The sequence below is a fragment of the Symsagittifera roscoffensis genome, chromosome 6 (genome assembly GCF_963678635.1).
Source record: "Symsagittifera roscoffensis chromosome 6, txSymRosc1.1, whole genome shotgun sequence".
NCBI lineage: Eukaryota > Metazoa > Xenacoelomorpha > Acoela > Convolutidae > Symsagittifera > Symsagittifera roscoffensis.
The window spans coordinates 52,993,128-53,007,290 of record NC_087067.1 but is presented as its reverse complement, the minus strand read 5'-3'; the positions used below and the strand labels follow the sequence as shown (position 1 = coordinate 53,007,290).

General features: G+C 36.4%; 2 protein-coding genes across 2 annotated transcripts in view; one reads left to right on the top strand and one right to left on the bottom strand.

The window, feature by feature from the left end:
* Positions 1–1,797: 1,797 nt before the first annotated feature.
* On the bottom strand, positions 1,798–4,384 carry LOC134848153 (uncharacterized). The gene is made up of 2 exons (XM_063865512.1): positions 4,215–4,384; positions 1,798–2,170 (listed from the first exon to the last, which is right to left on the bottom strand). Exons 1-2 carry the CDS (start codon positions 4,339–4,341, stop codon positions 1,848–1,850), a joined length of 450 nt encoding a protein of 149 aa, XP_063721582.1. The 5' UTR covers positions 4,342–4,384; the 3' UTR covers positions 1,798–1,847.
* Positions 4,385–13,372: 8,988 nt separating this feature from the next.
* The window catches only part of LOC134848151 (succinate dehydrogenase [ubiquinone] iron-sulfur subunit-like), a 295,415-nt gene continuing 294,624 nt past the window's right edge, over positions 13,373–14,163 (top strand). Inside the window, exon 1 of the mRNA XM_063865510.1 lies at positions 13,373–13,377. The gene's annotated coding sequence lies outside the window, so the exon portion shown is untranslated. The remainder of the gene's footprint in view (positions 13,378–14,163) is intronic.

Sequence of the window (14,163 nt, the reverse complement as noted above, 5' to 3'; positions counted from 1 at the left end):
CGCAATCTGTATTGCCAGGGAGATTCTCTGTTTTAAAAAGCTGCCTGCTCTGGGTTTTTGAAGCAAATGAGGATTAGACCAGTTCCTGTTTTTCAAACATGAAGGCAAATTTTGTGTGGGTTGCCTCTCAGATTTTCTTTGGAGGAAGCAGTTCATGCCTGAGTACTTCAGGAAGTCCCATGAAGCATTTTGAAGCATTTAGACGATCGTTCATGCCAGCAAATAGGAGTAACATCTGTCCACACTGGGTTTTAGACTTAAATGCTGCCACGAAAGTCACTATTTGTTTCAGGTCTAACCCCGCCAAAACGGACATGCAGGGGTCTCAGGCCAAAACAATTTATTCGAATTCCCATAAAGTCCGAACTCGCAAGGATAATTGTTCTTGCGGCACCAGAGTTCTGTCGGTCGTAGACTGTCGTCACCTTTGCTATCTTGAAGGCGCCAAACTCTTCTCCATATCGAGTATCCTGGGTCAATTTGTGGTCTGCATATGCTGAGTCCGGGAGTTCCATCATTCGCTGGTGCACAAACTTAGCGGTCATCCTCAGCTGGGTGGGAGTGGCTATCCGGTTGTTTGCCAAACTGTCCTATGTTTCGGAGGTTCTACCATAGCCCCTCGATCTCCCGCTCCTCTGGGTTTTCTAGCGTTGACTGGGCCAAATGTTGCTTTCTATGGCAATCCTCATAGCTCAGCAGTCTCTACAGTGGTAGCTCTGAAAGGCTCGACATCTAAATCAAAATAGCTGGAGCGACTGAAGAAACTGGAGTTACAAGAGATGTCCTTCAGGCAAGAGTTTTTGAATGCGCTAGAGGTAACAGGTCTAACATATGAGAACTCGAGTGACCCTAATTGTTTGGATTGGCTGAAAGCACATGAAATTCATGGACTTTCAGCCAATCCGGACAATAATGGTCACTCGAGCTCTCATATTTTAGACCTGTTATCTCTAGCGCATTCATAAGCTCTTGTCTGAACGACATCTCTTGTAACTTTAGTTTTTTCAGTCGCTTCAAGTATCCAGTCTTAGAAATGGTGCCTTCACAAGGCCCGTCCGCGGTCTTCCTTTCTCCTTTTTGTTCACTTACCAAAGATGACTTATTCACGGAAATCTTAGGCGTGAGCAATCTTCTCATCTCATTCTCGAGTGATGTTGAGGCAGGATGCCTGCTCCTACTACTCCCAGAAATGTCCCTAGAGTCCCGTCGTTCTCCCAGTCTCAATTCGATAGGTCTCGATGCAAAGCAAAGAAGTGTGGCTTCAGAAGCGACCCAAAGGTCAAGCGACCGGTCTGGACTGGATCAATTTCGGGGTGGTCAATGTGTTGCTTCTGGACGATCAAGAGCACCATCAAAGTGCCCAGAGGCTTGAGTAAATTTCTGGCAGAAGAACGAAGAAAAGCTTGTTGAATATGAGAAAAAAATTGTTTGAAATTAGAAAAGAACTTTGGATAAAGACATAACGAAAAACTTCGCAAATATGGTTGTTTTTTTTTTAAACTTTTTCTTCGGTGCATAAAATCTGCGTGAGTTTAAGACTGGACTCGCAATTTAGAATAATTGCTAAAGCTCAATTTTTTGGAATTGCTATTAAATATATTTGATGCTTCAATTATTGCCCTTGTTGGTGCATTTTGGAAAGATCCTGCAAGACTTCCATTTGTGTTTTTTTTCAAGAATGTTAAATGATTCACCGCAATATATTTTCTTCTATATTTGAATATGGGAAACATTTTGCCCAATCTGTTGACAACTTTTCCAATTGCTTGGTTTTTTGGTGGTTGATAAAATACGAGCTTGGACAAATAATAACTTTCGCAAATTTTATCATTCTATCACTGAAATATTCACTCCTCTAATTTGATTTGATCACTTTGTTTCACAGGAACAATTTCTTTTCCGATTCTGTCCTGATCCATAGGAAGTGGCTCATTCTTTTTTCCTTCTTCCTTTTTATCATCATCTTCGTCGTCTTCGTCGTAGTCTTCTTCTTCTTCCTGTAGTTGTCTCCTGCTCTCTCTGTCTGCAGCTGACATGATTGACAGACTGTCACTGCCCTGCAGTTCTCTCATGGCCCTCCAGTAGTCCTCCACCGGCTGACCATCCGAAGTGTGTCTCAGTGGCTGTGCTTGTTTGCCAGAGAAGGGTCTCTGAGTCACTTGCACGTTGCCTACAGTCAAATATTTTTCATAATTACCAAATTATGTAAGATCAAATTGTTCCAGTGGCAATCGGAAACTTACTCGACTTAACTGAAAAACAGTCAAAAAGTTGTCAAAAAAGACAATTTGTGATACTTTTTCTAAAAAGACATTGAATTAAGCGCAGCAGAGAAATGATGAATGAATTTTGCAGAAACCGAGAATCATTTCCTTCGAGTTAAAACTTTCTCGAAAAAAATTGACAGTTTTTGAAAACGTGCCCTGTCCCCATTCATTAGCAAAATGTTAGGTCAATGCAGGCTAAACCGTTATTTCAACCAACAACCAGGTATCCAATAAACCGCTATCAATTAAATGAGTCCAAAATTAACAATTTCATATTAAAAAATAATTTCATAACATAACAAGGATAGCCGGTTACTGTGCAAGTAGCACAGAATGTTCCGATCATAATCTATAAAAAAAACTAAAAGATAAAGTTTTTTTTTTTTCAAAACAGTTTTTCTGCATGGGGTGATAAAAAAAGTCTGAAGTAAAACTATTTTTAGGCATATTTGACATTCATAGTTATACAGGTAATAGCAATACTCTATAAACTCAAATGTTTAGGAGTTTTGGGGTTTTCCACTTTTGTCTCTGGTCCTAACAACGCAATCGAGCTTGCACTGGAATTGTGTGCCTGAAGGTTTAAAACAAAAGTTTGCATCTTTCGCCTTGTTATTTTGCTACAAAAAATCAAAATTGGACAAAGACTACCAGTTGCTGCTCAAGCAGAAAAGAATGTTCCAACACACTCATTTGTATAAAAAAAGATCATTTTGATGAAAAAAAAACTTCTTTCATTTTAATTTTTTTTGCTCAATTCATTATTTTTTTTGCAAAGGCTGACAAAGTAAGTACAAAATGCAACAAAGATAGCCGTTTACTGAGCAAGTAGCACAAGAAAAAGCTTTTTAAATCAAATCAGTGACGTTTCTTCCGCGTGGGGGGAAAAGTCTGATGCAAAACTATATTTTAGGCATATTTGACATTCATAGTTCTACAGGTAATAGCAATAATCTATAAACTCAAATGTTTAGGAATTTTGGGGTTTTCCACTTTTGCCGGTACTAACATTATTGTCTCTGGTCCTAACAACGCAATCGAGCTTGCACTGGAATTGTGTGCCTGAAGGTTTAAATTAAAAGTTTGTACCTTTCGCCTTGTTATTTTGCTACAAAAAATCAAAATTGGAAAAAACTACCAGTTGCTGTCAAAGCAGAACAGAATGTCCCAACACACTCATTTGTATAAAAAAGATCATTTTGATGAAAAAAAAAATTTTCTTTCATTTTAATTTTTTTTGCTCAATTCACTATTTCTTGTAAAGGCTGACAACGTAAGTACAAAATGCAACAAAGATAGCCGGTTACTGAGCAAGTAGCACAAGAAAAAGCTTTTTAAATCAAATAATTCAGCTGTTGTAAACCTGTTTGCTTTCTTTATTCGCTCGAATTAGGACGAAAAATCAAAACCGGTTTTCTCGACGCTGGGAAAAACCATTTCAAAATTTTTTCTTCAAGTTTCTTTTTGCATAAAATTTTCTAATTTGTGAAGTTATTGGTTCTTAAAATGGAGCTACAAAACTCCAAAAATTAGTTTTACTTGCTTAAAGTTAAGTTTTTAGGACTTAAATGTTAAATTTCTCCTAATTAAGCTGTTGTAAGCCTGCTCGCTTGCTTTATTCGCTCGAATTAAGACGAAAAATCAAAAATTTTAAACCGGTTTTTCTCGACACTGTGAAAATTTTTTTTGAAATTTTTAAATGTCGTTCGAATCCTGACTGAAAGGGCTTTAGTATGATATTTCTCAACCCCCATCCGATGATTATTTGTGGTACCTGATTTTGAGTGGAAAACAAAAAGTTGAAAAAAAAACTAAAACACCCCAATACGAAGTTCCTCCCCATTTTGATACTAGTCGGAACAAAAATAATAAGTCCAACTGTATATTATGAAGCAATTAAAAAAAAGAGAGATAGAGGCAGTTTTTTCTAGTTTGTTCTGCACTAGCCTGTTTTGAGGGGCTGAACTACAGTCATCTCCACCATGCTCAGTCCATAGGGGAGAGTGAGGACATCCTCCTCCCCCGATCCCCCTTTCTTCTTCTGCTTCTTCTTCTTCTTCGGCTGACTGAACATACAACTCCTCACCTTCTTATTCACACTAACCCCTTCCCCTCCCCCTCCCCCTCCCCCTCCACCTGCCCCTTCCTCGCCCCCCTCTCTGTGACTGCCCTCCTGGACAGAGGACTGTTCCGGTGTCTGTGGATGGTACTTGTGGACTAGCTTCATGGTCCTGCACAGTTTCTTCACTATCTGATCGAACACTCCGCTGTAGTCGATTTCCTTCGCTTTGGACTAGAACACAAGAAATAAACAATATCCTCACAAATACTAAGTTGTTTATAAAGACACCTCTCATTTTATAAGAAGGGAGATCCTGGCTGCGAGTGTCAAAATATCAAAAAATAAACCTTTCTTTCGCAGCTCTGCCAACCACTTTTACCTAATTTAACTTCAGATTTATTGGAATAAAACAAAAGCGTTGCTCGATGTTTATATAACTTCTAAATTGGTGAGCTAATCGAAAAATACAGGTGAGCGAATCGACATCCAATTCTCATAAATAGTTTGGATATGCTTTGGTTGTTTGCAGCTTATATGCTTAAGATTGTTGAAAATCAACAGCACAAAGTTTTACGTCCACATGACTAAATAGAAATCAGTTTTCCATAAGACTATACAACATAATTACTACTTATTGAATTTTAAGAAACGCACTGAAATTAGTTCGATGCGAAGACCCTCTTTTTTCAAAGGTGCATAATGCTGCAGCCTTCGCAATTGTTTTTGAATAGGTGTTGCGGTAGCTTTGAAAAGTTTTTATTGGCCTTGGCTGGTCATGGTGGCAAATATTTTTTGCGAGAGCGGAAGATTTTGCGGATCAAGTTCATGTAAAACGCTCTATTCTAATTGGCTGAAAATTCGAACTCAGAACCAAAGTTATTGGTTCCTTGATGAGTTGGAGTGAGTAATTGGTTAGGAGGTCGATTGTTATTGGTTTCATTAACTGTGAGGGCGTTGCAAATAGTCAGATTTGTGGTGTTCGCAGATAAATAGTTTGAAAGCTAGAGGAAGTTAATAGTGCTTTGGTTCCGGGAAGTAATCTGTAGTTAAAAATCTTGTAAATTAAGTCTTTAAAAATGAAGCATTTGGAATTTAAAAATCTTCAACCAAAGACGTGACACCAGATACTAACTTGGTTTCGTTTGATGGGTAAGTCAGAGAGAGAAAGTTTTTAAAATATGGGGTTGGTTTTATACTGGAGTTTACGTGTAGTGTAAGTTTAAGCAGACGGGTCAGCCTTCGTGTTCATTTTAGGAAACTAAATAAGGAAAAATGAGACGAGGCTAGAGAATATCATGACATGTCTCTCATACATTGGGTAGTTGATTGATTTGTACCTTTTTGGCGCTGCCACCTTTGCTGCCCTTGGCACCCTTGGAGGAGGAGGATGTCTTGGCCTGTGTCTGGTCGTGCACCATGGAGAGGGTGAGCACAAAGTAGAAGGGCACCACCATCACCCACCGCATTTCCAGGAACAACATGGGGGCTGCATCGTCGTGCTTAGACGCCAATTCTGCACACACACATACACATACACACACGCACACAGACATACTCTGGTCTTCCTTTGCCAAAAACCCATCTTTTATTGTTTTAGTTCTTATGTATTTACATTGAATACGCAATTAGTTCACGCGTGACGGAGTGCGGTATGTAAGTAGACAATCGCGTATTAATACTCGTCAGTAATTAGACAAATACGATATTAACCAATCATAATTGAGAAAAGAAAGGAAACTTGAGAAAAAAATATAATAGTTTCGTAAGTTTGCCATTATCTAGTTTCTGATTGGTTACTATAGTATTTGTCTTATTAGTGCGGAGTATGAATACGCGGTTGTCTACTAATTGCTACGTACCAGAAGCACGCGTGTCGCTGTTTCATAATACCCGCATCCAAGTTTAGGCGTAAGTAATCGATTATAACGGATTATTATGATGATTTTTTGACAATTATAGTTGATTATAATTACCAAAATTAGGTGTTTAAAGGATTTATAATTGATTATAATCGTGATTTTTTTCAAGAGATTATAGTCTCTTACAATCGGTTATAATTGATTATAGTTCTTACAAAAAAAACCCTTAAGATCAATTATAATCAATTATAATCGATTATAATCTCTTATTTTGCCGAAATTTTGTCAATTAAAAACTATATTCGAATTATTTCTTATGGGTTATAATTTTTGTGTCGATAAGAAAATCTCTAAGAGAGAGACCTCTTGAACACTTTGGTTCATCTGAACACAAAGTTTTAGCACGAAACAAAAGTTTCATGGAGATCCTTTCATATTCCAAATTATTATGAATAAATCGGAAACTAAAGTAAATTGCTGATGTTTTGGTGTTTAAAAAAGCTTAAAATATGCATCACAAAACAACTCTAATGAGGAAGAAATGAAAAAAAAACTTATAAATTGAATTAACTGGAAAACTTTTTAAAAAATTTTCATGATTTTCATAGAAACCAACGTCTACAAAAAGCATAAAACATAAGCAATTTACATGCAACTTCGAAGACAAAATGGACAAAAAAAAGGATAATAATCATAATTAATTATTATTAAGTAATGAATTATAAGTAATTATAATTTAAGTTTAAAAAGAGAGATTATAATAGATTATTAATTGATTAAAATCGATTTTTCCTCAATTTTAGTAAGACTGGTACTAAAATCGTAATATAATCGCTTGAAACTGGATGCGGGTAGATCAATTTGGAAGCGGGGCAATAAGCAGAATCCTCCAAGTGCAGAGTGGGTTCAAGAGCAGAAAAACAGAAAACTGCTAATTTTTTATTGATTTATACGGGCTAATTGATAAAACAATTATCAGAATCCTCAATAATACCAAGAAAATGAAAAAAATTATGCATGAATTGAATAACTTTATCCAAATTTATAATGAATTTGAACACAAATCTCGATTAAATTAAGTTTCTTGGGTAAAAATGTCGCTTTTTATGCTTAATTTACCGATTAGCTTATAAAAATTACAAATCTCGATTAAATTAAGTTTCTTTGGTAAAAATGTCGCTTTGTATGCTTAATTTACCGATTAGCTTATAAAAATTAAAGTTTTTCTGTTTTTCTGCCCTTGGGCCCATTCTGCTCTTAGACCATTCTGCTTATTGACTGGCCACCAATTAATTTGTGATTTCGTGTTTTTGAATTGATGAAGACCAAACAAAACAGGGACCATGATGGGGATCATTCTCATGATGAAGGGACCGAACAATGCAATAAAGCATGCACAGTGCGTGCAGATTCAATAAATTAAATAAACAGTGTGTGTATTTGTGAAAAATTGTAGTTTTTTCTAAAGTTTCATTGATCTGACAATGATTGAAAATCCATGTATCGTATCTACAATTTGCTGATAATCGGTAAGTATTGATTTAATAGCCTGAAATTTAATTCTGATACTTTTAATTCTGAAATTTAAAATTAATTCTGATTTGCTGAAATAACTGACAATAAATTTCCAGCATTCAGTCCCTCCATCATGGAGGGCGCCACCGAACATGATCATAGTAGCTTTTCACACCTCAGAAAATGAAGATTTTGAGGTGTAAAGGCTATAGTCTGATCATACAGACTTACCTCTGATCATGCAGACTTCCATGAAGAGACCGAATGTTGGATTTTTTTTTCAGCTATTGCCAGCCAATCAGAATTGAGTATTCAAAAACCTGAAAAAAAATTGCGAAAGAATTAGAAAAATCCAGAAAAATTAAATTCGTGTAAGCCGATAAAAAAAGTAGGCAGATACTTGATTTTTCAAATCTTGCAAAAAAAACATTGGAAAAATTGGAAACTACAGCTGCTATAATTTCTTTTCTGTTAATAAGGACTTCGGTTTCGTGTACAAGTCATTAAGCCAATAGGAATGTCTAACGATTCGGATTGGTTAAAAGTTTTCCATAATTTGGTGCCTCGATCATGAGAAGACCCCATCATGTAGAACTTCGAACCGGTGGCTTACCTCGTGATGGAGGGAATGAATGTTGGAAAGTTATTTTCATCCATTTTAAACCAATCAGAAACCCAAAGAAAGCAAAAAAAACCCAGGCCATAAAAATTAGTACTGACGCATTACAAAATTGGCAGATTGCAGATAAATGAATTTTCAAACATTGCCAGATCAAAAATTTATCGGAAAAATCCGATATCAATTTAAGAAATTCGAAAAACAAAACACCAAATTTGTTATATCTGCTCACACTGTGCGTGCTTTATTTCTTTTTCTGCTAAATTTGATCTCGGCTCACTACAAAAACCATTCAGCAAATAGGAACTTCTACTGACTCTGATTCTTTTTCTTTTCATCAGTTGGAACTCAGTTGTTCCCTCTACATGAGAATAGCCGCTCTTTGAACCCAGAAAAGAATCCAAACACGAAAAAGCTATGAAATTTGAGCACTTTTCTGCAATTCAAAAAGATCCATCATGAATGGTTGTATCTTTTTGAAATTTTTGTTTCTACTGACCTTTGAATATTTGGTATTGGGAGGTGTTGAATTTGGTGAGTCTTTTTTTGCCAGGAGCAAATGCCAGATAGAAGGAGGATTTGGTCAAGCCGAACAGGTCCTAAATCACAACGTGAAAAAAAGAAAAAAAAAAGAACGATTATCTTTTGGGTTAAGTCGCGTCTCAGTGGCGCGTGACTGGGTCAAACTATGTCCAACGAATAATCTGAAAGAACCGTCGAACCGTTATCAACAAGCGGCCAACATGAAGTAGATGGTTAAAAAACATTGGCTTTTTTCCAGATCTCCCTCGACCCTCAATGGGACAGAAGTGTTTGCAAAGGTCTTTCTATATTGTAGACATGATGCACTTGTTATTAATCCTAAAAGGAATCTTCATTTTACAGCCTCCCCCCCCCCCTGCCCCGAGTGTTGTTTGGTTGTGTGAGTTACATTTTTGTGTGTGGGCAGTAGTTGTGTGAGGAAGAACATGAGTCCCTGTGTCTTGTCGGAGAGTGACCACGTGACTGAGGAGGGGGGCAGAGAGAGGTGGTCGTGGGAGCTGCCCTCGTACAACTCATTCACACACTCCTCCGGCAGGTATGCGTGGTACACTCCAGTCGGAACACACCACCGCGTCAGATCGCCTAAAAGTAGAAACACTTTCAAACAACTGAATTCTCAAAAAAAAACATTCAAAAAAAAGTTTTAAAAACTAATGGATATCCCAAAAACCAGGGGCGGATTGGGGGGGGGGGGGGGGGGGGGGGACGCTCCTTTCCTTCAGGGATTCGACCACCTGCCGACCCAAAGGGTCCCCCCTTTGGTACTTTTTAAGAAATCCATTTTTGGCCCACCGACCCTAAAATTTTTCTAAAGGCGCCTTCGGTGCCAATATATACTAATTTTTGAGAGGGAGCGCGCGTTAAAGAACGCGATTTTTTTTGTCAAAAACGGCTTTTTTGACCTGTTTTATCAAAAATTTGCTTACGGCGCAGAAAATTTGGCCAGAACAGAGTCATTTTTGTGCTTTAGGAGAGCTCGGAAAATCAATTTGTTCGACCTAAAAAACAAAAAAAGGTCGTCATAATTTTCGAAAATTCTTTTAAAATCTGCCCCCCCCCCCTCGAGAAAAACCTAGATCCGCCCCTGCCAAAAACGGTTGAAGTTTTGTCCTGTTCTGTTTTTCGCTCAAGCCATTAAAGTGATACGTACGCGTACGACAATTTTTTTTCGTTAGAGTTTGATCCCAGAAAATGATGATGGATGAATGAGTCAAATATGGGCGCATCAAGTCGAAAAAAAGGTGAAAGAAATTTTCGCTTGTTTATGATTTTTCGGTGCTTGCCTGGCTTTGGCTTTGTCTTCCCCTTCTTCTTTTTCTTCTTCTTGCCCCCCTTGCTCACCACTATCTTGTGTCCTGGCTGGTAGATCACCCGCTGAATCCTCACTTTCTCAGCATGTCTACAAGCAAAACACTAACATTTTCACAGTTATAACTTGACTTTTGTTATTCCACTTCGAGGAGAGAAAATTGTCTGAGAACCATTACGAGGCCAAACTGTGCACTGGATTGCTGTGTCTAGGTCACTGGAATTCAGAGACAAGCTTTCAAATATGTTCAGTTTTTGTTGGCACGATCAAAACAATTACAATACCAAAGAAGGATTCGAGGGAGCGGCCTTACTGCGGAATTCGCTTAACAAGTAACAAATTCTAAGAAATGATTTTTACCGTTATGGAATTGAATAAATTGAATAAATAGCATTTTTTATTAGGTTCTGTGCATTTTCAATAGATTTTACGACTAGCACTTTTTTCAAATCAATGGAAATGTATTAAAACATTGTATAGTTTTACCTTTTATCCTGAAATATTATTGTGCATTCAAACATCATCGCGAGCCTAATTTATAGAAGTCTTATAACAAATTTTAGTTTTATGCTGATCTAGGGACAGTAAAACAAAAAGCCTCGAAACTTTCATTTAACTAGAATCTCCTATAACTGTAACAAGCTCCTACACTCAGACCCGTTTCCTTGCAATACTGAAATTCATGCTAAAAAGTGCTTATTATATCAAAAAGCCATTGCTATGGCGTTTGGTGATTTAGGTGCGACGGCTCTCGGTGCCAAACAATGTACAATTATCTAATAGGCACTTCTAGTATCTGGAGCGGCCAACCTTCAAAATGTATCAGCTCGGTCGACTTTTCTACTTAATAAACCTATTTTCGAATAAAGTGAGGGAGTATTTCCAGCCCCACATTTAAACAAAGATAGATTGCAGGGATAAATAATTTCTATTGTTTTTTTGATTAAATTGATTAAAGACTTTTTAATTGCAAAGACTTTTTTTGGTAAATTTTTAAAATCCCATACAAATTGCTACACAAAGAATCAAATTTTTCCTGAAATAAAAATTACATTTTTTATGTAGAAATTTATATAGGATTTTTAAAGTTTATGAAAAAAGTCTTTGTAATTGAAAAGTCCTTAATTAATTAAATTAAAAAAACCAATAGAAACAATTTATCCCTGCAATCTATCTTTGTTGAAATGTGGGGGCTGAAAATTTGTCATTTTGTTTTTTGAGATACTTAACACGCGATATATAATACTTGTTTCAAAACTTTGAGCTGCAAAGTAATTTCTACCAAATTGCATTGAGGCGGGAAATTTTTTCTTTTTACGCATTAACATGCATTAACATGAAAAATAACCCTATAGTGGTATAAAAAAATTTAAAAAATCTGAAGGAAAGCTATTGCTTATTTTAAACTGGGATAGCTGGTTTTTTTTTAAATGAGCTAAAACTATTGATTTTGTCCGCCTTAAAGGTTTATTAAAAACACTCAAAACTTTGTCCGGCGTTGCAATTTTTTGCTAGAATTTTCACCTAGAACGAACAGAAAACTGGTTGAGTTAATTTTATGGGAACCAAACTAAAAAAAAACGTTGAACGAAAATGATTACAAGAAACTTTTCAGGCAATTTTTAATGAAATCACTGTTAATTATAAACATTTGCATGTTTTTCCTGTCAACTTTGGTCAATTTTACTTGTTTATGATTATCAATGCTTGCCTGACTTGAATTTTCTCTTTCTCTTCTTTTTTTTCTTAATTCCTTTGCTCACCACTGTTTTTGGTCTGGCTGGTAAATTATCCTCAGAGTCCTCAGCATGTCTTAAAACCCAAAATCAATAAGCACGAAATAATTTCCTCAAAATTTCATTTTTTTCTTGCGTGAAAAAATTATTTTATTTGAAAATCATAACGAGGCCAAGCTGTGTACTGAATAGTCGCACTTTTTGGTGTGTGTTACTCACTGGGTTCAACGAGAAGTTTTTCAATTTGCTCAGTTTTAGTCGCAATATCACAACAAAAGAGCGGCCCTAAAAATACAAAGAAGCGACCATGTTGCGGAGTTTGCGTACAAGTAACAAATTTTTTAGTTTGAACTGGAATATTAAATTAGTTTTTTGAATTAATGAAAATGACTAGCATTTTAAATAGGTTTGACGACCAGCATTTTTTTCAAGCAGTGAATTGGAAAAAAATCATGTCCTTCTATTTCTGATGCTGAAAGAATAAAGTGCGCTCAAACATCATCCTCAATTCAAATTGAAGAACTTGTTTAGCAACTTTAAATGAAAACTGCTCTAAGAGAAGAAAAACAAAACAGAGAATTATTTAATCAACTAGAATCTTCTCTCACCGTAAAAAAACCCTTATTCGCAGACCCGTTTCTGCAGAACACCAAATGTTTTGTTAATAAAATGAGCATCATTACATTAAAAACCACCCGCTCCTATGGGTCTGCGTTTGTATGTTTCAGGCGCGACGGCTCTCTGCGCCGATAACTGTACCAAGATTGCATAGACAATTTGTGTATCTGGAGCGGCAAACATTCAAAAATTATCAGCTCTGTTGCTTTATCATTTTTGTAAACCTATTCTTAAATAATAAATCGGATTATTTGTGTTTTTGTTGGTTTTTGTTCTCCAGACATATTTTGCCGTTTTGTATAGCAATTTGTATGTTTTTTTTTTCAAAATTATCTTAAAACTATCATTACCGAAATGGCGGACATTTTCAAATAACAAAACTGATATTAAGTCTCAAGTGAAACTTTGCAGAGACAAGAAAATGGGTTCAACAGAATATGAGTTCCATCTTTTTAGTTTTTTGGCCCATATTTTTATCTGCTTGAATTTTCAATTGGAATTCAGGACCATGCCGTTCTCTTTTGATTGAATAGCCAATATCAAAAATGCACTACCAATGGCAAAATTCATCATGTTTTACTTGGCTGTGCGCTTAGTTGGAGCCTTTAATTAGGGGGCTGTCACCGATAGTAGTTAGCTTAATTAATAGTAAATATGACATTCTTGCAGGCTCATCCGCCCTACAGTAGACAGGTAAAATGTCCTGAATTCTCGGATGAGTCGAAATTGAAACTCTTGACATCTTTACTACGAAACTTTTATATTCGTAATGTTTCTAACTACCGCAAACTTACGTTTTTTGCATACTGAACATAAACTTTCTGTGTTACTTAGATGTCTTATTAAATACTTCAAGAAAATCAATTCACCTCCTTTCTCTAAAAATAACGCTTGTAAAAATACTTTTTCTAAATTTTTTTTGTAATGATGACTGTAATGGGAACAAGTAATTACAAAAATCCTGTGCTAATTGCTCTACAGCTGAACAATCTTGTTTCATATGATTATAAATTTGATGTTTCAGTTGCTATCATTTTCTCTTCTCTCACCTGCACCTGACCCAGTCGTGGGTGAGTTTGAGCCATGTCTGTGCGGGGTCCTCCTCCTTAACCTCCACCTCCCCCTCCTCGTCACTACTAGAGTCCATCTATCCAGATCTTTTGCTGGGTGTTATCTATAAAGTTGACTGTTATAAAACTTATCAATTGTTATAAAGAGGTTGTTTTCTCAGTCAAGTTTCAAAAAACAGATTCCAAAGAAGTTAAAGCAGATGAACTAACTGGGTTTTTAATGGGCATTGGAGTCCATAACCATAAAACACTCAGCTATCTACCTGATGGGAGAAGACTGAGAAGATGATTGCGATGTGTCTTCTGTCTTGTTGACAATCTTTGAAAAAGCACAGCTGCGTGCAGAACTAGTCGTAGAGAACAGAACGTATATTATGCTGATAAAAAACAAAATATAAAGTAAATCGCGGCTATATGTTTTTATAAAAGTCTGTTTGGCCTGTTGTTGTGTATGTGTGGTTTGAGTCCTCAATGAAGAATCTCTGCTTAATCGAATTTGGATGCTGAGAGCAATCACAGCTATTGGACAAAATAAAAAAAACACTTTGAGCAACTGAGTGCAAAA

Excerpts from the sequence above, each read along its gene's own strand:
- LOC134848153 (XM_063865512.1), bottom strand. The coding sequence starts at position 4,341 with ATGTTCAGTCAGCCGAAGAAGAAGAAGAAGCAGAAGAAGAAAGGGGGA. Across the intron at positions 2,171-4,214 it reads AGTTCAGCCCCTCAAAACAG|GCAACGTGCAAGTGACTCAG; the intron begins GCTAGTGCAGAA and ends ATTTGACTGTAG.